This window comes from Pseudopipra pipra, chromosome 12, assembly GCF_036250125.1.
Source record: "Pseudopipra pipra isolate bDixPip1 chromosome 12, bDixPip1.hap1, whole genome shotgun sequence".
Classification (NCBI taxonomy): Eukaryota; Metazoa; Chordata; class Aves; order Passeriformes; family Pipridae; genus Pseudopipra; species Pseudopipra pipra.
Genome location: NC_087560.1, coordinates 13,884,119 through 13,909,780, shown reverse-complemented (window position 1 = coordinate 13,909,780; position 25,662 = coordinate 13,884,119). Strand labels below are relative to the sequence as shown.

Genomic DNA, 25,662 nt, shown 5'->3' with positions numbered 1-25,662 from the left:
GCAGGAGGAAAAGGACGCATCTGTCTTCAGGCAGAACACGGAGAGCCTTGCAGAGAAGGGAAACAAGCCTCTCTGCTGCTTTTGTTACTCAAATATTTATTTTCTGTATCCAAATGTGCAACAGAAAATTAAGCAGCTCACCTTTGTTAAAGCACTTTTGCATCCCACAAATGCTGGAGCCAGATGGTGTTCTTTCTTTGTCTTAAAAGATTAAAACATGGGAAAGAAAGAAAATGCCTAGGAACAAATTCTCAGCCTGGAACATGCTCATATATCCCACTTAAGATATCATATATCCACATGCCCAATTATCCAGGCATGTGGGGCCTGGGCAGGAGCAAACACAGGGACAGGGCAGACTGAAGTGAGTCTGCTTGCAGAGAGCTCCAGACCTGTCACTTTGTGTCAGCTTGGAGGTGGAATCTTTCCCCGTGTTTCCAGAAAATGACAAACTACAGTTTCTCCCCGGGCTGCAGCTCGGACACACCAAGCAATATTTTCTAGAAACCATATGAAGCAGAACTTTACTCCAGGTCCCACTGGTGGCAATGGCAGGCTGTGCACAAGGGGAGAGGTGCCATACACAAACACCAGGAAACAGGCTTGGGAACTTCACCAGGAAGGTTGTAGATGTGACCAGGGGCAGCATCAAAGTCTTTAAAAGTTCAGATCTTCAGCCACATCTCCACCTTTCTTAGGTGAGACCCAGGAGCAGGTCAGTTCTCCAACTTGAGCTTCTTCGCTCATTTGCTGGGAGGAGTGTGGTTGGACTGTGGCTGGAGGAGGGATGAAGGACACTTGGCATCTGCACTTCTGCTCTTTGCTGGCCTGGGTAGCCTTCCCAGCTCTGCCACTGACTCCTGCTTTGGCCTTCGGCCAGTCACATAAACCCTCTGCCCCTCATGCCACCAGTGTAAGTGTGGGCAATCAGAACCTTGTTTTGCTAGGACCCTTCTTTGGACTTTAGGAGAGAAAAGGCCTCCATGAATGAACATAGTGAGCAAGAGTTTTAAAAATACTAAAAATAAGTGAAAACAAAGAAAGGAAAATCAGTTAAGAACAAAAGGCTGGGCTGGGCTGAAACTCAGCTCTTGTTCTGGTAAACAGGTGATAACTAGTTACTACTTTAGTCATACATGGTAATTTGTCTATGTAGGGAAAAGTCCACTAAAAAGACTTACAACACTGCATGAGATATCACGGAGCAGTCCTCAGCAAAGCACTTTGCACAGACAGGATGAGGTCTACAGGACACCACCATAGAGAAGACGAAAAATCCAACAACGACAAACTGTGGAAATCATCTCAGTTCTCACTTTCTGGGGGCCCTCCCAGCCTTCACATGTCAATAACAGCAAATTCTCCCACTGCACAGAGAGCTCTCGGTGCTGCAGAACACCAGTTCAGCTGGGATTGTCCCCAGAAGTGTGACACTGGCTGTGGTTTGGGGCAGGACTAACAGGGCTGAAGGGAAGAAGGCAGGCAAGAACATGGGCTGCTCCTCATCTTCCCCTGGGCTCTTCTCTTTCCTACTTGCTCCATCCTGAAGTTTCAGCTGTGGTGGGACCACAACACCTCTCTTTCCTCATCACTGCCCCGTAACTGCACTGACACCTTTTCCCAGCACAGGCTTTTCTGCTGCACAGTGAAGATTGTTTCCCTCACTGGTAATTAAACTTAGTGGTAAGCAGATGTTCTGGCCTGGGAGAGGTGATATGTCTCAGCACAAATCTGATCACGTTTCTCCTCCTCCCAAACACAGTAACTCCACTTGGCAGCTGTCTATCACATAATGAAAACTTTCTGAATCAGATCAAGACCATAGGTCAACCCTTTCACGGGTAGCTGATAGAAATCATCCTCAAAGCCAAAGATCCATGTTGTAAGCAGAAATAAACCAGCCTTAGTCCAAGCATCACGCTGGAAACCACGGTTCCATAGCCTGAAAAGCCCTTCCCTGTTGGTGGATGGTCCAGAGACAAATACCTACTCCAGTGTGTTTCAAACATTTCACACATCACATCATTTCCTGTAGCTGGGGAAGGGTAAGAAACACTCTGTTCCTTCAGGAAGGCTGCCATCCTGGGCAGGCAGGACAGTGCAGACAGGTACAAAGGGAGTGTGCAAGACAAGGGGACAGTGCGAGCACAGATCACACAAGAAGAGGCTGGAAAGGCATTCCTGGCTCATTGAGTCTGTCCCCAGAGACAAGTGCAGGATTAGCCTCTCCACTAAACCCAGGCATTTTTATCTAGTTGCTTCCTGAATTTCTTTAATGACAGGCTTTCAGCAACCTACCCTTGGCAAATTATTCCATTGTCTAAATGATGACCCTGCTGAGAAAAAAAGTGTTCTGAGGTCGAACCTAAATTGACTATTATTTCCTCTTCCATATTTTATGCACTTATCAGTCAGTCTTTCAGTTGCTTTTCCTCTGTGTCCCTGTATTAAGTTTCTTTAATCTAACACCAGAGGTCACAGCCTGTAGTCTTTATCATCTCTTTGGATTACCTTTAATTTATCAATGTCTTCAAAAAAAAAGGGAATAAAAATAGGCAGTAAGTATGGGATGACTTCAGAGCCATCCCAAAGCATGTGACTGTGTGCTGGGGTATCACAAAGAGTCTATGTGTAGGCATCTGCGTGGATGTCTGAACTACAAGCATGGCCAGGACTGAACAGGAGTAAGGACAGTGTTTAGGGATGCCTGATCAACATCTGTGCACATATTTCAATGAGGAAATAATGAAGCAAGTGAGCCCTAGGGCTCCAAAAACTGATTTACTGTAACATTTCCTAGTCTCCCTTTGCTCTGAGCATCAGACTGCTGCTGGAGCTGCCTTACCCTGTAGTAATCAGTGCTGTAGACATCTCTTGACATCCCAAAGTCTCCAATCTTCACCAGCAGGTTGGCTCCGACCAAGCAGTTTCTGGTGGCCAGGTCTCTATGGACAAAGTGCTGGGAGGCAAGGTACACCATTCCAGAGGCGATCTGGCTAGCGATGTGGAGCATCTGGGATAGCCCTAGCTCCCCTTTGGCTTGTCGAGGCTGCCCATCCACGAGGATCATAGCATCTGGGCCATGTGCCCTAAAGGGAGGAAGAAGCAAAAAGCATAGAGTTGTGTCTCAGAAGTGACCAGGAGATGGGAATCCCACACGGTCGCTGTTCCTGCTGGAGTGGGGACTAGATCCCAGCTCTGCACTGTGAGGATGTGCACACAGCTCCAGTGAAAAGGAAGAATGAAAGCTTAAGAGAACAGGAACTTGTGGGAACATTTGGGGGGTGAGTGGGTGCCCTACATCCTTATCCTATCCTTAGTCTACTGCACACAACCTCTTGTGGCCACAGATGGAGACAGAATGCCAAAACAGTGGGACCACTGGCTTGATGCAACATGGACACTCTTCTCTGGCAAGACCTGTGCAGAACTAATGAGCCTCAGGATATTTACATGTTACATATACATATTTACATATTTACATATTTACATGTTCTTACACCTTTGATAAGTTCCCAGAGGCAGAGATATCACCCACTTTTCTTCCACATCTGTCATATTCTTGCTACCTAATATCTTAAACAATCTCAAACAGCCTCCTTTTCTTTCCTTCATATCACCAACCAACCACTCCCTGATTGATATTCGTACATCCAGAGATCACACAAAATGTTTCAAAGGAATACCAGCAGCTTCATCCCTGGAAAATCCCTTTTATATCCTAAACTATCCCAAAGGTAACACAGGTACTGTGAACTGTGACAGCATGAGCACAGGTGCAAAGTTTAGCCCTGGCTGTCAGCAGATGCAGAAAACATCCTGTGCAACAAAAGGAAATATTTTGCTGAACCAGGTGCATTGTAAACGCAGGACTTTAGGTCAGTCTAATTCCTGTTCTGTCCTTTTTTTGTCTCCTTCCTCACTATGTACCAAGCCTTTCTGTGCCATACTCCCTCTGTGATGTCTCTTCCCCTGATAGAGCTCACCCTATAGCAATTTGTGTGAGGGTAGAATAACAAAAGCCCTTGTATTTAGGGAAATGCAAGAAATGTTGCTGTGACCTTCCTTCTTGTGACTAAAACACAGTACAGCATTTCCTCTGAGGCTTTCATACTGCTCTCTTTGAAATTATTCTTGGCATTTTACCCCTGTCATCAGCAGTAACCCCACAGAGAGACAGCAAATTGAAACTGCACATTCAGAGCTTTCCCTCCTCCTTGACATGGGACTGAACAACACACCACAAGATCCAAACTGTTTCCCACCTTTATCTCTGTTCCTGAATTGTGTTGGGCTTGAGGGTGCACCAAAGAATTGAGCATCCAGATGTTTGGGGTTCAAGCATCAGTTTTTCAAATGCCCCCTCTTCAGCTACCTTTCCTACCACTGGGAATATGGCTCTAAAGGTCCTCTCCTGGTAGAAAGGACAGCTGGAAGAGGAGAGAAACTGCAGAAACAACTGCTGAGAAGCCAGGAGTGTTTTTTGGGAGCCATGAGTGGGTGGTGCTGCTGAATGTGGGGCGAGTTGTCTGGGAGCAGCAGTGTGAGCAGCAGAGCAGGGGCTGCCAGAGGCATCTCGGAGTCCTGTGGGTATGGTGGGAGCAGCAGCACACAGGAAGACTTGCTGAAGGAGCTGCAGAAGAGTGCATGCAGAAATGACTGTTTGATGTCTTATTTAAATAGCCCACAGACGTGTTTACCCCAGGAAACTACTTGGTGGTGACAACAAATGGTGACAGCAGGTGAAGCTGAGCCAGGACTGAGCAGGTTAGCTAAAAACAGCAAAGCAGAACAAACAATAGCTTCTAAAACTGTTCTGGACAGTTTGTGCCAGTCATGCCTTGCAGTTACATCATATTTAGCTACAGCTGATACCTGTTGTCATCAAAGGTAAACACTCCTAGGTGAGAAGCGAAGGATGTATTACTATCTCATTACTACCACTTTTTTAAAATACAATAACGGTCCCTAAAGAAGTGTCTGTGTCTGAGGGGAACATGTGGTGGTTAAAAAATGGTCAGCGAACACCTTTAATTCACTGGCTCTTTGTATAACCTACTGTACAGGACACATCTCAGTATGTCCTCTCTACTACATACATGTCCCTCCCTCCCTTTCTCTATCCCATATGGTTATAATACAAAGGAAAGAAGAATCAACACATTCATGATATAAACAGGAAGGATATTAGTACATTTAGATGTGTCAAGAAGCCTACAGGGAATATGAGGAGGGTATGTCCATCTTTTCCTGGGGAAAGGAGTTTAATTCAGCTTTAGAGAGAGGCCATAAAATTGGGTGGATTTCCTGTTAAAGAACTACTGGAGGTTTTTTCCATTATGGAGTGGTGGAGGCTTTTGGGAAAAAAAAATCACCCTTCTAACTTCCTCTCCTGAAATTCCTCTTCTGTCCCAAGACAGTCTGACTGTGGGGCTGCTTCACCAGAAGGGCTGACACAAAAACACCAGAACTTTGCAACTTTTCTAACAAAACCTATTGCCCGTATGAGTGGCAACGACTTACTACAGACTGCAGAGAGGGTCTGTAATGGCAATGTGCAATTATCCCTACTTCAAAATTCCTTCTGTCCCAGACAGAAAACAAAAGCTAGAAAACCAGTGACAAAGGTTAAGGGAGGAAGTGATGGACACCCCTGGTGAGCAGAGAGGGATGTGGTCACTGCAGACCCCTGAGCAGTGGGTGTGTGTGCTGGGAACACCCAGCCTTGCCACCCACCCATCCTGGCAGACTCCAGCCCCTGTGCACACCATCCCTAGGGATGCGGTGCTCCCTGGAGAGGAATGCCTGTGTTTCTCCACGTCAAGATCATGTCTATTGATATTTTCTATGAGGCAGGACACCACAATTGCAGTCTCCCCTGGTGCAGACAGCAGGGTCTGCTTTTGCACCCCCAGCAATAGTCTTACACACAGGGGCCCTGGGAGGTGTGTAGAGCCATCCCAGTGCATGCCACCACTAACTCAGCAGGTAGGTGTTGATCCTAGCGCCTTCCTTTTCCACACCAGTCAATATTACAGACCAGTAAAACTCTCTGTTCTCTAGGAAGCACACAAAGATCTAAAAACACTTAGGGGAATTTATTTATTGTGCTTTTCTCTAGGAAACTGAGTCTAAAGTGAGCCTCTTCCATTTTACTGCTTTTTCGATTTCTGCAGTTAAACTGGGAAAAGTCCATCTGAATGAATGCCTGTTACAGACTCCCAACATCCCCAGCCTCCAGTGTCTGGGAGTCACTGTCTCCTGCTGCGGGCTGGGTGAATCATCACACTATAAAAACTGCTGCTTGCTGAGGGATGCTAGGCAGCTCTGCATCATCAACCCTTTCTTACCCCCTTGCAGTCCCCATTCCACGGTCTCCCACCAGCAGATACCTGACCTGACAAACAAACCCACAACTCTCTTTCCATATGTCTCCTTAGGCATTTTGAGTTTCTGTTTGCTGGGAATAAGCTCCCTTGGGAGCCAGCTTCCTTTGGGATGCAGAGGGGTTTCACTGCCCACCACACACCAGCATGCAGAAAAGAGAGCATGGAACTGTTTTCTCCAAGGCTGCACAGGAAGGAGAAGCTGGCAGCTAAATGCAGCTGGAAGATGAGGAGCTGCAATCCCAGGGACCACACATCTGGAAAGTTTCTTTTCCTTCATAAAGGCCAAAGATAATACAACAAGCTTTCTTCTCCAGTGAAACTGGAGATGAATTTCATCAGGCATGAGTGTTTCTCAGACACATCCCAAGGAAGGGTTGGGACAGGGATGAGGATGTCCATGGTTCCAGCATGATATCAGCCTTAGGGACACACTATTGTGTGAAGCAATTCAATGAGGCTTTGGCAGTGGGCACAAGACATCTTTCTGAGACAGTGGGAGAGCCTGTTTTGGACTACACTGTTCGGAAGGTCAGGTAGAGCAGTGAGAGGTTGTGTCTCAGCTGTAGTATCTCCCTCCTCTAAGTGAATTAAGGCTGTTGGTTCTGCTAGGAAAAATGATGGGTCAATTTTCCACTCTTCTTTGTGAGGCACTTTAAGAACACCATGTCTCATGCTCTTTTTCAGACTGCCTTCCTCCAGTCACAAGGCTGAGGCACTGCCCTTAACACTGCATCACCAATCTGTGCTAAAATAACCTTTCAGTTCAACTCATGGTTTCATGCCAGTAGGTAGAGTTCAATCTGCTGCTGCTGGAAGGTTGTTGAGCCCTTGCAGGTACCACAAGAGAGGGTCCCAGGGTAATCAAGGCTGCTCCCCCTTGAACATAGGTCTGAGGAGCTCTGTAAAGCCAATGTAGCAGCAGCCTTCACTTGTCCTACCTTGCCAAAGATGTCATCTATCTATCCAGAGCCTGAGACAGGGACTGAGCTATAAAATCATATTTGTTCTACCCACAGATGAGGAAAATGAGGAGGAAAACCAATGCAGGAATGTTCTCAGCTCATCCACTGCCAAGCGAATGCCCCAGTGGAGCTGCAGACAGGTTATCACTACCTGACAGACAAAAGAAGAAACCTCTAGGATCCTTCTTCATATCTCTTCTGGTGTAGGTGATTGCTTGGAAGTGAAAACCTCAGGGGAAAACCTGTGTCTCCTGGTCAGAAACTGACTGTAATGGCAGAAAAATACTCAGTGAGTGTATCCCAACCCCAGACCTAGACCTGCAGCGCACAAGCTTCTTGTTCCTCCTGCAATCATATTCACACTTTGCAGTCAAAACAGGAAAATATCAAGGGTCCAATTTTCTAAATATTGGGAAATAAAACTACTAATTATTTCAAGAGGTAAGTACCACTCCACTTGCATGCAGGTTTCAGAGCGGAATTTCTGTTTCGTGGGAGAAGAGCACCATAAACATCCTCCCACAGCTGCTCCCTTCCCCTTGCTGCTGGTGGATGCAGGGCACACAAATGATCTGCCTCAGGCTGATGAAATGGTTGAATGATGGGGGGCAGGGAAGGCTCCAGCAAGTTACATCTCTCTAGAGACAGGGAAGGAAATTATGGCACTTTTTCAGGCCTTGACAGGCTTCTTGAGTAGTGTGGTGCTACAGGTTAAGGGATCTCTGTCTGATGAGGCATGGGGACCAGGGATCAGGGATGGACTCCACAGTCACTGCCTGAGGCCCCTCCAGCATTTCTCAGGTCTTTTATGAATACAGGAATGAGAACTAGAGACATGTAAATGCCCAGGATACCAATCAGATCACGGACTCCAGCAAGTTTCTGAAAGGAATATTTTGGTTCTTGTGCTGTTGAAGCAGGAGCTGGGTGACTGAGGGAGTGATGGCAAGTGGCCTTCCTGCTTCAGCAAGACATGGCTTTGCTGGGTGTACAGGACTTGGAGCTGCTGACAGCTGTGGTATCATGTCCTTCTACCCCCAAAGGGCAGAGGATTGCAGACACACCTCCTGCAGCTTCAAACTTGCTGAGGTGGGAGAAGAAACCCCTGGTTTCCACAGCTCATAGAGACCACTATTGAGATTACCCAAGAGGAAATGTTGGGACAGGGCTAATAAAGCACCAGATCTGGTGAGGACTATCATCTCCTACAAGCTGTCCTTGGAACAACCATCTCTCCTTCCTCAGCTCACTGAATTATGTCACTGGTGCAGCACTGAGCCAGAACTCCCCCTGGGGTGGCTGTGCAGCAGTTCCCACGCCCTCCTTCACACTTACCTCAGGAACTTGTTCAGGTCGCCGTGCTTCATGTACTCAAAGACCATGATGAGCGGGTCTCCGTCCCCACACACGCCGTAGAACTTTACGATGTGCTCGTGCTGCAGGTTGGTGAGCAGCTCTGCCTCCCGCTGGAAATCCTTGCGGGCTGCCAACGTGGGGTCTTTCAGTGCCTGAAATGAGGGACACAGACACGCACAGGGTGGGCTCGGGCGAGGGAAAAGCAGAATAAATGGGTCACAGCATCACAGAGGAGCTGGTGAGGAAGGGAGGGGAGCGGAACCGCTGCCACCGGCCCCATTGCTCTAGGAGGGCTGGTGGCACCACCTAAATGTTTTGTTCATGTAGTTACTGGCCCAGTGGGTTCCCCAGCTCATTTCTTAGGCAGCAGCAAACATGCCTCAGAGGGTAATAGCTTCCAATTATTCCCAGTTTGGGCAGAATTTGTACTGGTGACCTAGGGGTGAATGGCTTCATATCTCATTATTATTAAATTTCTGAGCCAGCCAGTCCTTGCTATCTATCTTTTATTTTGAAATAGCTGACTACACTGCCTTTATTCAGAAGATGGATTTGCCTGGCTGTGCAGTTATTGTGTGGATTTTTCAAACTGCCTCCGAAGAAGGACATTGTCAAGTTTTTTCTCATAATTTTTAAAATCATGTTTTTATTCTCTGCTGTTTATAGCAGCTCCCCAGAAGACTGATGCTGAAATTGGTATCCTTATTGAGAATATCTCATCTTCCACAATTTGAGCATGCCACTTTGCCATTGCAGGGCAGCTTGCAGGCTCCAGGTGGTGAGGACAAGCCTGACATTGCAGAGTTGCCATGAAGATGTTGCTGCAGGTGCAGCCAGTAATCAGGGAGGAATTCCCAGGGTTGGAGTCTGGCTTGTCCGTGCATAATTGTGCAGTTGCATTGGTGAGTTAGCTTGAAAGCAGCTTGTTGTTATGTCAGGGTACCAAGGGAGGGAACTTGATAAAAAAGTTGAAGTCCAGACCATTTGACAAGATGGAATGGCCATGAGAATCAGCACAGTCTTTGCAAACATTTAAGGAAATGAAGAGGCAAATCTGGTTTTGAGTTGCTGTGTCTCAGTTACATCCTCCCATCCTCCACATGCCAGGACTGTTTAAAACCAATTCTGGCTTTAAGAGTGCAGCCTAAAAGGAGCTGTAAAAGACTCAAGGAAACTTGTTCTAGCTGTCCTGAGTCACTCTGATGTGCACCAGTTCCCTCTCAGCAGTGAGGGACATGAGGTAGCTCTCCCCTTGCCTACGCACAAATATACCTTCTTCCTTTTCCCCCTGCCTTCAATCTCCCCATACAGACGGGAGAAGCAGCATGAGCAGGTGCAGGCTGCAATTTATGCTTAAAAAGAGATGTTAAGCATCAGAAAACTGTGCTTGGAGGACAGGACCCAGCACACTGTTACTGCACCTTGGCTGGCCCATGGTACTACTGGATATAGTGAGTCCTTCAGAGCAGGTACTTTTCCCCTTGGAGCAGATCTGCTGGAAGGTTTTTCCCCAAGCCTTAGGACACTACCTCGTCTTCTTCTTCTGCTCCCAAACTACTAGACACATGGCGTAAATCTATTTTAATTCTTTGTCCTTTGGGATAGCTTGACTAGAGATATTTAGATGAATGTTAGTTACATGGTGCAGATGGCAAAGCATCCATCCTTATCTCAGGCACCCAATTACTTTTAGTCATTTAATATCTTCATAATGTTGATGCTACCCTATTCTTCTGCAGGGAAATAGTCCCTTCCCCCATCACTCTTTTCTCCCCCTTTTTCCTGTGGTTGGACATAGTATTTCAAGCTGCAGTGAGCTTAGGTTTCCTCCCCTTCACACACAATCATTTCTAGAAGGTGTTAGGACTGTAAGTTTGTAAATATGACACATCAAAAAAAAGTTATTAAACCCCCCACATTACTAAAGTTACACAGTCGAACATTTAGAAATGAGGAAAACAGAGATAGAACAGGGAAAGAAGACCAGAACCAGAGGAAGAGAAGGGATGTCTCAGTAAAATCACTGGAATGACTCTCTCAGGAAGATTTGGGGTGGATTTTTTTGTGCCTCCATCACACGATTCTTCCATAATTTCTGGCAAGTCCCTGAGCATCTGCAAGGTTGCATCTGTTGTCACAAAGCGACAGTTGTTTCAATATTACCTGGAAAATCCCCTTTTATGTGGCATCATGGCCAGGTCTCCACAAGCACTGTATGTTTATTGCTGCAGCAGGGCTCACTCTGAGTCTGGTACCTGCTGTCCAGGGGCTGGAAAGGGAGGTCAGTAACTCCATTTCCCACCTAAGTGGATCCCTTCAGCTCAGTTTTCCTGCTTCTCCATCTGCCCTTCATCCATTGCAAAACAGTGATGATACAACCCCAGCAACTTGCTGGGAAGCTGTGAAAACAGGCACACTCACATCTAGGGAGTTCTCTGAACAGGAGTGATCACCACAACGGAGCAGCTCACAGAGAAATGAAAAATACGTGTTTGAAGGACATGCCCTGAATACAGCCCCTCCAGCATTTCTAGTACTTGACTTTGTCACCTCAACACTCTTTGCTGGATATAGTTTTTGTGCATTTCTTAGCATGCTTTTAGAGGCAAGCTGAATAAAACAGGGAGCTTGTCCATGTCATCACATCAAAACTCAGTTTATCTGCGGGGCTGCGACCTCTAGATTTGCTGAAAATCTGAGTCCATTTAACTGAGTGAGTAACACAGCCACTTTATTTGGCCCTGGGAGAGAGTCCCTGAGAGCAGGGCAGAGGCAGGCTCTGGGCTGTGGACTCAGCTGCCCTTAACCAGAATATCCTGCTGCTGCCCTGAGCTGCAGTGACTGGGGAGGTAGTTCTCAGCCTCTATCAGGAGCATGGGATCTTCAGGAAATGCAGCCAAATCTCAACTTAATATGTAAAACCTTTCTTTTTTTTTTTTTTTAATTTTACCTCAGACTTATAATGTGGCCCAAATTAGAGGGATTTTTTTTTCCCCTGCCACTCCCAGAGTTGGCAAGAAGCCAGATTCCAAGGCCCTGCTCCATACAGCTGGAACTGTATGATCTTGCAGGATGAAAGGCATTTTGGAGATGTAAGCTCATAGTAGCAATTAACAGAAACAAGTTCAGATGCTGTTTCTGCCTACATGCAAATGAAACTCAGAAGAGACTCAAGAGCCAGGCTTGCTAAGGGATGGCTGACACTGATAGGCAGGTACCAGCCTTGTAATCAAGCAATTAATCATATGGGTGTCTTCACTGCCTCAGCTTTAACCAGTCTCAGAGGTGAAAGGTTCAGTCTTGCACTTCACTGCTGGAGCAAAAGGGGACACACGAGCTTACAAATAAAAAAGGCTTGAGCTGCCAATGATTAGAACAACTCTCAAGTAACTGGTTGCCTCCAGCATGCTGGAGAGAGTGCTGGAACCTTCCCCCCTGTAGAGCATCGGTTCTAATGCAGAACTTATTCCAAGGAGTTAGGAGGCATTGGTTAAATCCAAGGGATTAGACTGTATGTGTCTGCCAACTGGTGCCACTTGAGAGGAGAGCGCAGTTCTGCACTGAGTGGTCTCCCCTGCCCAGAACCATGCTGATGGGACACAGCTCACACAGGGACTATCACAAGGATGCAAGCAGCACAGCACAAGCCAAGCTGAACCTGTGTTGGCTCAAAATAAGAAAAACAGGAGCGACCTGTGGCTAGGCAAGCAGGAGCTGAGTGGAGCTGAGCCGAGCTGCTTTGCCCATCTTGCGGCAAATTGATCCCAGAAAATTGGTTCATCGTGCTTAGCTTTTAAGTACTTATTTTTGCTGAGTCCTTTTTTTGTTTCAGCTTCTGCATGTTACACAAAAAGATAAAATCCAGAAGGAGCAGGGCCCCAGTGTCTCACAGAGGGAGGTGGATCCACACTGGGCTGGCTGCTTCAGCTGCATGGGAGCTCACTGCTTCCAGACCAGCTTCTCCTCCCTGTCTGTCTCCTGGCGTGCCAGCAGGAAGGGAGGTTTTGGCATTAGTGAGAACAGACAACCTTGAAGCGAAACACTGAAACTTTGTGTGACTAAGTGGATTTACCACAATCTCCAGCATCAAATAAATCTCCACCCATGGCCCCCAGCCCTCCCCTGCTTCCCTTTCCCATGCAGGCTCATCCAGTCTCGCTTTGCCAGCCAGCCCCTGCCATTCACCCTTGGGATTTACCTTCACTGCCACCAGCATTTTGTCGTTGGTGGGGCTGAGGTTGTAACACTCGGCCAAGAACACCTTCCCAAAGGCACCTTCTCCCAGCTCCCTCTTCAAAACGATGTCTCTCCTCTTAATATGCTGGACATCTGTTGGAGGGGGGGGAGGAAGAGGGAGAGGGTTGAGGGAAGAATGAATCAGGGTTAATTCAGGGAATTGGAAAACAACTAATTCAATTTTCTTGCAAGCTGCAAGGGATCTGAAATTGCTTTGCAAAAACATCTACAGGGATCTTTTTACCCACCCACAGAACGCAGCCATCTCTGGGATGGAGCTAGTCTCACGAAAAACATCTGCGAGGAAAGTACTTGAAGTTTATCATGTTCTCATGACAAGCTCGTGGCAAGCTTCTCCACAGGGAGAGGAACCTTTGGGGCAAGTTCTGCTATAAAGACCTGAATCTCTTTGGAATGATCCTGGAAATAATCCTTCTCCTGTGAGGCGTAGCAAAGGTCACATACTTCTGATGCCAGGCCAGGCAAGATTAGAAGATCCTGTTGAGTTTTGCATTTCAAATGGGATTAGTTTAAATTCAAACACAGCAGATTTTTGGGGTTCAACCTTGGCAAGTCAAATCATTCCCAAGAGGAGGAGGACCACTGACCCCCATGCACGGTAGGGCATGAGCAGGAGCCGGCTGGAAGCACCGAGTACTGTCCTGCAGCAGGACCCTGACCCTGCAGCCTTCTACTCGACTGTTACCTCAGAAAGGTTATCCCAGGATACAGTCACTGGCACAACAGACAAACTGAATCCATTAGTTTCAATGATCCTTTCCACTGACATTTAGGATGGCAAGGACTGACAGAGAATAGCAACGCAGGTTTCAGGAAGAATCAGAAGAGCAGTAGCTATTAATTTACCAAAGGTACAGAGGCCAAAGAAAATTGGTCTGCTCGGCTAACAGGTCATTCCTAAGGGCTGGGTCTACCCAGGGATCAGGCACCTACAAGGGTGGGTAAGTGACTGTGGGATATCCACTAATGCTTTGGCATGATTAAATGCCACTGGTTGGTGGGAGAAGTTGTGAGTTTCCATATTCACTTCTGGGAACAATACTAGGGCACAGCTACTTGCTACCAAACCTCCAAGCACTTTTCTGATATCACAGCACCCCTGCAGCTCCTCAGCAATACAAAGAGGCTTTCTAATGCCCATAATAAGCTGTAGAAGCAGCTACAGATGCACAGCCACCATAGCATTTTCTGGAGGCACAGTACCCAAAACTTCATCTCTCTAAACTGTCCTTCAGTGAGGCTTACTGCCTCCCTTGAGAACTCTGGCACCACAGACCACCCCCAGCTTCAGCCTGAAGGTCATGGCAGGGCAGTGGAGAGCTGTACACTTTTCTCCATTGCCTGGTGAGCAAAAGCTGATGCATGACAGGTCTCCCCAAGCAGAGGCATTAAGTGGGTCAGTGCCCTCTTTCCACTCCTACCCTGAAGCATCCATAACCCTGAATATGTTTGCTCACAAACTGGACCACTTTTGAGTCTTTTCCATCTCTTCCATCTGGCACAGGTACACACCCCTTGGCTCGGGTGCATTTTCCATGGGACACTGCAGATCCAGGAGGTGCAGGTGAGTAACTCCAGGTTTCAAACTGGCTGCAGGGACATGTCACTAACAGAGATCACAATCTGCCACCAGCTCCTGCCACCCAGGTGTCCAAACAGGTACCTGTATCGACCCAGAGGGGCATGTGCCCCACAACAACATAGGTAACACAATGCATCAAAACTCCAAGGGATTAGAAGACAAGCATCCTAATGGATTTTGTACAATTAAGCTTTTTAATTAGGAGCTCAGAGGCAGGTTTAAGGAGCTGCCATCTCTGGGCCTTTGGCTTGTTTGGGAAGATGGATGCCGTGAGATTGCATAAGCAATGGGCCTTGTAATGAAAGATGCCTCTCTGGGGAATTCTCATTGACCTTTTTGTTAATTGTTCCGCAGACTGAAAAGTGTTACTTACCAATATTAATAACATTTGTAACATTAAGGCACAGGGTGGTAGGCACATCTAAAATTATTCTGGTATTAAACCTGCAGTGACAGCCAGGGAGAACGAATCACATGTGGACTTTGCCTTCTCCACCTGGTTTAGCTGAGTGTTTAAGGAGTACCTTGAGAAATCTGAGATATTATGTGTTGAAATGTTAAGTGATGCACTTGGGTGAGGAAAGTCCTAATCTAAGAAAAGCTCAAATGGTACCAATTTACTTTATAGAGTAGAGAGAAAGGATTTTTTCCTCTTTCTCTTGGCAAGCATTTCTATAACACTCATCACTACAGTACCTTGGACTTACTGTATTGACAAACCACATATTTGCATTGTTGGTCTCCTGAATAGCAGCAGTCAAGAAAGCTGCAGGGGAATGATCTGATACTAAGAGGAGCCCAAGGACACTTTAAAAAACTCAGAAATGTAGCAATTGCAATCTGATTGCCCTGTTTGGTGTGAGATAAAGTTAAAAAGGAAACTGTCTCAGAATAACCAGCAATACTATTTGAGAATGTTTATACTTCTTGTGAGCGACATCATGAGAACTGAAGCAAACTTCTCTTTCTGAACTCTCCAGAGTCTTGCCCAAAATGTTCAGCTCCCAATTTTTCCTCCCAACAACATCTTAATAAATGATCAGACATTTCTGAGAGCTGGCATCCAAACTGTGTAATTATGTCTACATTATTAAAATAATATCCCATCTGTGTTCAAGACCAGATTTTGCAGCAAGTTCTTAAAGTCACCTGAGAAGCTTCAGGGAAAATTTATATGAAGAATTAAAGGTGCTATTGCAGCAGGCAGAGTTGAACTGAGAGAGGAGCAATACTTTTGCAGTGGTGGATGCATGTAGCACTGCTGGATTTAAAATAAACTTGGGTGGTTATAAAAATAAAAGGGTCATGAAGTTAAGTAGTTTGACAGCAACTGGACAATCTTAATGCAGAATCAGAAAAGTACTTTTGCTGATCACAATTTCTCTCAACCTCAATTGGCCATAAATTTTGCTTCACAGCATTTTAGACACAAATGGAATAATAAGTGAGTTATAATAAATTGCTTTTTCACCTGCTATAGGACTAAAATAGTGAATTTTACACCAAATTCTTCCATTCGCAGAGAGATCAGCACTATGATTAATTCTAAATTACTATTAAAGATGGGCTTTGGCCATAAAGCAGTGACAAACCACCCCGGCACAGTGCAGATGGCTGTGTTATTGTGCTAACCCTGCACCTCTGTGCTCGTCTGTCCTGGCTGTAACTCATAAGGAAGGCAGAGTAGCCATGAAGGATGCTCTGCTGCAAGGGCACCTCAGAGGTTCATCTGCATAAATCTGTTTACCTCCTCCTGGAGAAAGCTGAGCCCTGTCTGATAAACAGCTGGTGTTTATTTGTTTTAGGCAGGCAGTGGTGTGCTAATCTGTCTCGGCTGTGTTGCAGTCAGCCCTGTAGACAAGGTGTATGCAAACTGCCTTCCCCTAAGTACCACTCGTTTGGTTTTTTTTCTTCCCTTGTACCATTAACTTATAAAAACAAGCCAACAAGACAATTCAAAAAAAGAACCTTTGCAGGAGCCACAGGAAGACCTGACAGGAAAATAAGCAGACTTGACAGCATGATGGGAATTCATTCAAAGCCGTGCTGTATCTGCAGGAAGGATGTGAGCACACAACACCGAAATAATTCCAGTTTAAAATTAAACATCTTTTAGTCCTTGTTTTGGGATTACTATGTTGCTGCGTGACACAGACGGAAAGTTGGGTAGATTTTCCACCTTCCTTCTTGTCCACCAAGATTTAACACATGGAGGAAGTGTTTCAAACTCTTGTTGTGAATAGCCCACTAACCACACCAGAAAGCACCCAACCTGCAGCTGGTTGGAAATGGCCTGTGACTTCAGTTCAGTGACAGCAGCAGGAGGGTAAGTTAACAAGAACAAGTCTGGGACACTGCACCCACCTTTACAAATAGCCTCCAAAGCAGAAAGCTTTCCCTTTCACTGGAAGAGCCGAGGCAGAAGGGTGGCAGCTGCAGATCTGCAAAGGGATCTTACCTAACTGCCTCTGAACCTTTTTGCAGGACAGCTGATTTGATCTCTGCTTAAAGTGAATTTAATCAGAAAAGTGGCTGTCTAAAACCAGAAACTTCCTCCCCATCACTGCACCCATGTGTCCTCAGTCATGTCTGTTCGTCTCCTTGACACAAACACATTCTAGTTTGCTAAACTTGCAAACCCAGCACATCCATGAGATACAGCGGAAGAAGAAGAGGGAACAAGGTTAATTCTGCTTTTCTTACACATCAATCTACCATTTTCTGATGGGTCACTTCTGCACTGGCCCTTGTGATTGAGTCTGGAAAAGCAAGGATTTTTCCACTTGTATCACTGATTCAATGACTCTTCTCCCATCTTTTATGCTCATATTGCAGAGGTACAAAGACCCCGACCCAACCTCCAAATCCCAGGTAGAGCATATGGAGCTGGTAACAAACTGTGCAATGAAAACAACTTGTTTTGAATAACCACCAGATTTCAATCACATGAGCGGATATTGGGATGTTGCATTGGTACATTTCACGAATCTAATTTTCCAATTATTGTCTCATTTCTAAATCAGTCCTGGGCATCATATAAAGAAGAGATGGGTTCAGTGACACTGCAAATTCTGCATTTCAGATTCCCATCACAGCCAGAATACTTAAAACCATGGTTTGATAATACAGTTGAAACCTGGATGCACAATTGTGTTTGGACACAGATGAGGGAGGTAAATGGACAAATCAAACTCCAAGCAGAGTAAACCATGAGCAGTGCCAGTACTTAAGTTACAGTGAAATGCAAAACTACTAATGCTGGATCATTTACACCAGGTCAATTTCAATTGTTAGATTAATTAATTTCAATTATTTCCTCACATCTCCTTCTTTCAAACTCCCAATCAGCAAGCAGTCTGTCTCATTGTTGTGTTTTTAGTGAGTTTCTTGATCTTGGACTATTAATTCACAAACAACATGTGGCTTGCTGGCTGAACAGAAAAAAGTTACAGAAATTTCTCCATTTACTTTTGCCACTCTCTTTACCAGAAGATTTCTATTCTAGCCAAGAAAAGACCAATATCAATTTTCTATAATTTTTTTCTTTCCTTCTCACATGTGGCCCTGTTTTCCCTAAAGGTAGGTCCTTTCCTGCACCTCTCCATCACCAGCTCCTCCCTCCCTCAGCTTTTTCAAATCATGGCATTTTTTTTCTCTCTTTTTCTTCTTCTCTATTTTTTCCCCTCTTGTTGTTCAAACCCTGTTTTAAAACTGACTTATTTTAGATCTGTTTCTAGGGTATCCTGATTTGAGTCTGATCCTGGGCTCTTTGTAGATATGGCCTTGATTTTCATAAGCTTCTAAAGCCTCATTTGCATCAACAGCACTTTATAAATGATAACAACAATGACTTTTTAGTAGTGGCTGAGTCATTTGCTGTAACAACTAATTTATGCCAAAGAATTGTCTCTTTTCTTTATACCTAAGTTGTCCCCAAAAAGGTAGCAAAGTTCTCACTTAGTCAATATGATTCATTCATTTCTTTCTTGATACTGCTGAAATAACTCTTATGAAAAAAGAGCTGCATAGCTTTGCTGCTCCATGACAATTAAAACCAAATAATCAAAGCTTACAATTTATACTGGAAATCTTCTTATTAAGACATGTAAGTACCAAGCAGAGTGCCTTTCATGTCAGGCAGTCAATTGCAGCCTGGATGTCAACGAAACATGTTGATGAGTTATCCGATGTACCTGATCAGAGCAAAGCGTGCACATCAGGTAGGACCAGATCAAAGAGCCTTGCCACTGGAGGGCTGGTAAGTCATTCTCTCACAGACTTGTCTAACAGTGAGAGAAGACAATGCATAGGCAGGCTGCACAGAGGTGGAGTCTCCCTCCTGGCCTGGCGCAAATCCATCAAAGTCAATGAAGGATATTGATTTCAATCAATGGCTGCTGTGAAGTATGTGTAAACAAAGGGAGAATCAGTCCCACATCATTTTAAAAAATGGAGACATAAACAGGCTGGTTCTCATCTCTGCATGGACTCTGAGCAGGTAGCCCTCCACTTGTGGTGGCTTCTCTCCCAGCTCTGACATGAGCCACCTCTGGGAAAGGGCCTGGGTACACGCTCCAGCAACTCGGCGCTGTGCCCAGACACTGGTTCTTTGCCAAGTTCCTCTGTAAGACACCCTTCAAGGACTTGGATTCAAAAGAGTTGTTGATTATAAGTACCAAGCAGTTCTGACACAAATCATAGAGGTTTATGCAAAGCATATCTGAATCTTTGGGAACCTGGTGGAGCAACTACAGTTTTTGGCTCAGTCAAGGATCACACTCCATAAAGACCTTAAAAGATAACTATTTTATGTTTCTGCAGTTCTTTTCATTTTCTTACCATCACCTTCATTCCTTATGAGCAGTGCAAGGCAAGAGTGCAGATCCCAGGTGGGAAGGAGGCATTATTGCCCAGCTGACCCAGCAGACCCAGAGCTAATGCACTACATGCTGCTAAATGAACCTCGGTAAAAAATAACAAGCCTTGACGCATTTAGCTGGGCAATCTAGGTTAAAAAAATTATCCAGGAATGCCAGTCTAAACCAGGAGCTGTCACTGTAATCAGGCTCAGAAAAACAGACCAACCTCTGCCTGCAGATCTCTGATGCTTTGTAAATACCTTACATCCACCACTTTCAAGCCTACCTCCGGCAATCAGGACATCATCAGCTCCTCTGGCTTTTGCTGTTGCAATAGCAGATGGAGAGGGAGCCCTGACCTAAAGGGCTGCCTCTCAGCTAACTCTACCCAGAACTGATTCAAGGAAGAGCTGTCTTTCTGCAGAACAGCCCTCAACCTCCACAGAGGGATGTGATTTGCAGCATGGAGTGACTGGATTAGCACCTGCTGAGCTGCCGTAACCTGAGCTGCTGCACCAGCTCCAAATGCAGCCACACAGCGACCACCAACAGTCCACATGTACAGCGCTCTCAGAGCTGAAGGCAAGTGGAAAGGGAGTGTGCATGTGAAGGAGCTGAGAGAAAGGCAAAGCACAATCACACCTTAAACCAACAACTCACCAGATGCAAGTCCAAAACCTGCCAGGCTCCCTCACTACATCACACTGAAAACCACTCCGAAGTGGATGACATTACCTGGAGTGACATTACCTGGAGTGACATACCTGCAAAGTTTAAACCCAAACCAAACCAAAGTCTCATTTTCTTAATGAAAAAATCTGGAAAAAAAAATACAGTTAGAATGCACTTGGCACCACTCCACAGACATTAAGCAGAAAAGTCTGTCCCAGCTTAAACAACCTGACACTCCTGTAAAAACAAAACACAACTTCAAACCCTTCTCATCCATTTCAGTCACATTAAATCCGAGTACAAACCACTTAGTAACTATTTTATGAAGAGAGCAATGCCAAGTGTCCCATGGCTACTAGGTGCTGAGCAGTCTCAACTGGGATGCACAACCACTGCATAGTCCTACAGAACCAAAAGCCATTTCACAGAGATCCCTGGAAAAAGCAAAGGTTCACCCCATGCTTGCCAATGTCTCTGTATGCACCGACTCCTCCTCGGCTGGCTCCCACAGGAACACAAAACACTGCTGACGGGACCAAAACCTTATTAACATTCCAGACAAAAGAGCTAAAAAACATCCAATGATTACCAACATCTTCTTCACCTTCTCAAATAATTTCTGGCTGGCACTAGGCTGGAAAGATAAACTGCCTCTCCAGCTTCAGCAGTCTGTCTCCTTAGGCATCCAGCACCAATTTCACATCCCAAGGGGATACTCAGGCTCTGCTTTTTGTATACAAGGGTTAACACACAGCTGGGCTCTTCTGAAGAGGAAGACCATCAGAAGACACGTAGAGGAGGGACTGAGTGGGCTGCAGAGGTCTTTCCACTGGGTGAAATGCCCAAGAGCCTCATGGCAATGTATCACAAAAAGGATCATACACAAAGCATCCTCCTCACTGACTCACTGATACACTCCAGCAGCTCTTGGAAATAGGGATTGGGATTCTTGGCAGGGTGGGAGGAAAAGGGAAAGAGAGAGGAGAAGGGAGTCTTTCTGGTGAGCATGTTTTCTTTCCACCAGCCAGGCCCCTAGGTCCCCTGCTGCCAAAGCACTCAGAATAAAACATTAATTCAATACCACACATTTAATTACACATTATTTGAAAGTGAATTTATTTAACGGAGGAAAATAGTCTTCAGAGAGCATCTGCCTCCCTCAGACTCATGCATCTGCAGGGAGGGGGGCTTGGAGAGGAGATACAAGGAATAATGGTTTGTTTTACATCAGCAGCTATTGCCATTCAGCTCATCCCTTCAAAAGAGGAGATTTTAAAGATATAGAGTTCTGTTTTGCAGGAACTTACCGGTTGATTTGATTTTCCAGCTAGTTTTCACTTGATTGGAAAGTGCTGCTGCAGACAGATACCACTTGTCTTTCTTTTTTATTATTTTTCCAAGGGAAAGGAAGGATTACTGGTGGAGGGATGGAGGAGGATCGGCTGCCCCTCGAGGGACCACGTGATAGTCAGATTTCAGGCTTAAGGCTTTAACAACACAGTAATCAGACACTTAACAGCATCCTATTGCTGAGATGGATAATCACAAGAAAGCTGGAAGTGACCAGGTCTCAGCAGCAGCCTCCCAGCACTGAGAATGTCTCCCAGCAGGAATGCAGAGGCTTACCTTCTACCCTGAGGTCCCAGGGGCTCTTGGCTATCAGCTTCCCCAGCCTGCAAGCTCACTGCCATGGCTCTGCCTGCTCCAGCGGGGCCAGGAGCCTGGCAGCACCTGCCTTCAGGCAGCATTGGGCCTTGTATTTCCCCAGTCAAAACTTCACCGCAGAGATGGGAACAGACTCCAGTTCCTGGTGCAGGAGGCAGCCCCTCCATGGCTGCATGTGAATTGTGCTGAGCTGTTGCAAGGCCAGAAATGAGATGTTGGGTCCTTTGTAGGAAGGAATTTGCTCTCAGTAAACTCAGCCTGAACTTTTGCCTTTGTGGTCCTCTAGGCTATGGCATCCCCACGTCCCAGAAGGAGGATGTCACACAGGGCTGGGTTAACTGCCTCATGCCACATGAACCTTTCTCCCAACCCTCATCGCTGCACCAGGTCTTCCTCACGCTCCTTAATTTGGGAGCTGCACTGAAACGCTCCCTCATCTTTGCAACAGCCTTGATCAGATGTCATTCCTGCTCCAGAGTGACAGGCAGACACAAAAGTGTGTCGTGCACCGCCACTGCTGGCACCCAGGAGAGCTCAGCCCAGCCAGTACTGACCCCCACAGCAGGGTGTATCTCTGACCAGCAGACAACCCATGGTCAATCATCACCCTTTCTATTCTCACCAGCCAGATCCTACTGGTGTCATCCACACCCCAGCCATCAACTTCAGTGCCATGCTGCAGTTGCTGACATAGCCAGGTAGGTATTGCAGCACAGGCTTCAGGTCACAGCATTAAGCTTTTCCTTGTAATTTTGAGGATTCTCAGGGGGTTTTGATACTACTATTTCAACACTGTTCAGTCTCTTTCCTGATCCACAGTTTGAAGGATTTAGCCCCCACTACAAATGCTAAAAAATTCCAGATATACTGAATATGTTCTGGAAACTACGTGACTATTAGAAGGGTGGCATTAAAGAAAGAGGTATGGTTTGGAAGAGGTTCACATGCTGTACTACAGCTGTGGTCCCTTACTCTGAACAGAGTAAGGACTGGCCCCAAAGTTGGGTGTAAAATGAAGAAGTATCTTTAGACAAAGTGCAGTTCCCTCCAGATATGGAAGTTCATAAAGATTTCAAGAAAAATCTGTTGTGACAGAATTTCTGAACCACCTCAAGGCAGGAAATTTGGTGAGAGAGTCTCGTCTTCTGCATTTTCCATCTAGAGCTCCAGGCAGGTTGGAAATGCTTCTGATTGTTGCCATCCTCCCATCCTCAGCATCATCACAAAAGGAAAAGACAATTTTCGAAAAAACAGCATCATGTGCTTTTTTTTTTGCCCTTTTTTTTTTTTTTTTTGGCAACTGTGAACTCTGGGTAGCAATGTCTTTTCTTGCTCCATTCCCAGTCATTTTGCCACCACCAACTTCCTTTGGTGATCATTAAACAAGTGGCTAATGCAGCCAAACCCACAGAACAAGAAAATTCCAAAAGTAAGGACATATGGAGTAAAAACATGAGGTGTTGAAAGACAGATCTCAGGCTCAAGTTAGGATTTCATTAGAAAGCCTCCTTCCAATTTGCCCAATTTCCATCTCTCCTCTTCCTTCCCACCTCCTGTGATTCCCTTTCTCGCAGGACTGACACAGGAATTGTGCTTATGTCTATGGCTTGATGAGGTGTTCCCTCGGACTCACATTTTCCTAACATCCCAAACGGACCTTGTTCCATCTTTCTTTCTGCCTGAGGTTTCCTTGGCTTTCTCCCTGCATGTCTACACATCCTTTTTTCCATCTTTCCAACTTCTGCAAAAGGAAACCCCTGAAGGAGGAGTAATGTGAGACAGCTCTGCCTGCTGGGCTCTAAAATTACTGTGGTTTGGGTGATTTAGGCTATTGTTAAGAGGCAGCAAATTATGCAGAGGGAGATAAAGAGGAGGAGGATCTTACAAAGGAATTAGTTAATCTGATGGGGATAGCAGCTGGTCCTCATTTAACCCTCCAGGTGTGTGCTTCTCCTGCTCCTTTGGCCTATGTCTGAGGCACAGGTAGGATGCAATGAATGCTGTACTAGTGTTAATGTGATTCTGCACACCAACAGAAGAAGGGGAACATTAGAAAAAGGTTCCCCTGAAGGGGGGGGGACCTGAAAGGTTCACTGCTGAAAAAGAAAGAAGGTAACAGCAAAGCAGCTCTAAATGAGAGAAAGGAGTCCACCAGTACCCTGGGTCCATCCCATAGAAGAGGATCCCTGAAAGGCAGCAACTCAGCCATGCATTGACTCCAGAGCTGCTCCAAGGTGGAATTCGACTTGTTTCACAGGCACTGGCTGAGGCATTGTCCAGTCAACAGCACCTTCCTCTCCTAGGCAGGAACAGAGCTCTTTGAGGAATGAGAGGTGAACCAGAAAAAGGTCTCCTTGAGTAAGGCTTTGGAAATCCCTCATCACCAGGATTTCAGTGCTACTTAAGGAACCCTAGGCATCCTTCCCTGATGGCACTGCTTCACCATATCCCTGCTATGTCCTGCATTTATTGTGATGAGAATCCATCTTTTTTTATTGTCTCTGACACCCCCAGCATGTGGAAAACATGTGATGATAAAACAATATATATTTGTCCACTTGTCAGTCTGTCATCTTTCAGCAATGTCTCACGCCATTATGAGCCACCTGATTTGGGTGAATTTTCATAAAAAACAGCACAAACTTCACTGAGTCCAAGAGGGGAAAAAAAAAAGAATCCTACAGTTTTCTCCTGTGGCCAAACATCAGTGTCTGCACCAGAGGAAAAATAGCCAGTTAATTGTTCTTAAAGGTCCTGGTGAGACTCAAGAAAACATTCTGCAGGGCTGGTAGCTTCAGAAGACATGATTAATTGCAGATGGTGGAAAGGTGCATGTTCAGCTTTAACTGAACTATGTGTGAGGACTGGATGATTATTAAGTTGGTATTCAAGGCACATGGGGAAGGCAACCCACTAGGAACTTCAGCTACAAAACCAAGATTATATATATATACTTCTATATATGTATCATATATGGCTTAACAGCTTAAATTTAAATGTGCATTCTGAAGTTTTACAGCAAGAACATACTGCTAGTGGAGAGGAGAAAAATCAGCAAGATTGCTGGGAAAGGTGGGAAAGGGTAATACTGTTTTGCAGTTAGGTGAGGATGCAGAGCAATAAAAAGAACCTCCCAAAGCTGGCAACTGCGATTTGTAGATGAATATATGTGGGTGAAGCTGAAGAGCACAGAGTGGAGTATAATGGTGGAAAGATCTCCAATATGCCTTTAACTGTTTTTCCTCACTAGCCTAGGACAGGTCTCATTTCATCAGAAAATACCTTGAACAAGACTATATATGTTGCTTTCCTGAACTACCTTAATTGGAGGGCCATCATCAGATCCTGGGATGGTAACATGGAAAAATCAGAGGCCAGTGTCCACTAATCCAATCCATCAGTCTGCCTGCAAATCCTGTTTCCTTATTGCAATCTGAGCTTGTAAAGTGACCCCAAATTCAGCTTGTATTAAAAAGGTCACCTTGATGTCTTTTCTTTATCAATCAGAGTTTAAATCAAGTCCCTTAACCTTTTCCCAGGGCAGAGATTTTTCAAGCAGCTAGTGGGAAAACCTACCCAGATCAATATCTGAGTGCATATGAACACCCAAAGTTCAAAACTTCGCTCAGACTTCTTGCATTTACACAGTCAGCTGCAATTCTCCTGCAAACGAGAGCTCACATCAAGTCATCTGAGGTCCCCAGACTAGAAACTGGAATTGTAGAGAAAGAAGACAAAAATAAAAAATAATGAAGGAATAAATAATTGCTGAGCTGTCAAAAATCACTTCTTCATTTCTGGAAGGAGATCAATGAACAACAAATTTCTGTGCTGTCCAGCTTGCTTCATTTCTCCTTCCTTAATGGATAGCACTGTGTCTCTGTGGCACAAATTGCAGTTTCCCTGTGCCATGTCTCTTC

At 45.5% G+C, this 25,662-nt stretch overlaps 1 protein-coding gene across 2 annotated transcripts in view; it reads right to left on the bottom strand.

The window, feature by feature from the left end:
* NTRK3 (neurotrophic receptor tyrosine kinase 3) overlaps positions 1–25,662 on the bottom strand; it is a 222,978-nt gene that overhangs the window by 41,953 nt on the left and 155,363 nt on the right. For both annotated transcript variants that reach the window (XM_064669020.1, XM_064669021.1), the window contains 3 exons: positions 12,906–13,036; positions 8,687–8,859; positions 2,846–3,089 (listed from right to left, as the gene is read on the bottom strand). In XM_064669020.1, the coding sequence (XP_064525090.1) occupies positions 2,846–3,089; positions 8,687–8,859; positions 12,906–13,036 (548 nt within the window). The remainder of the gene's footprint in view (positions 1–2,845; positions 3,090–8,686; positions 8,860–12,905; positions 13,037–25,662) is intronic.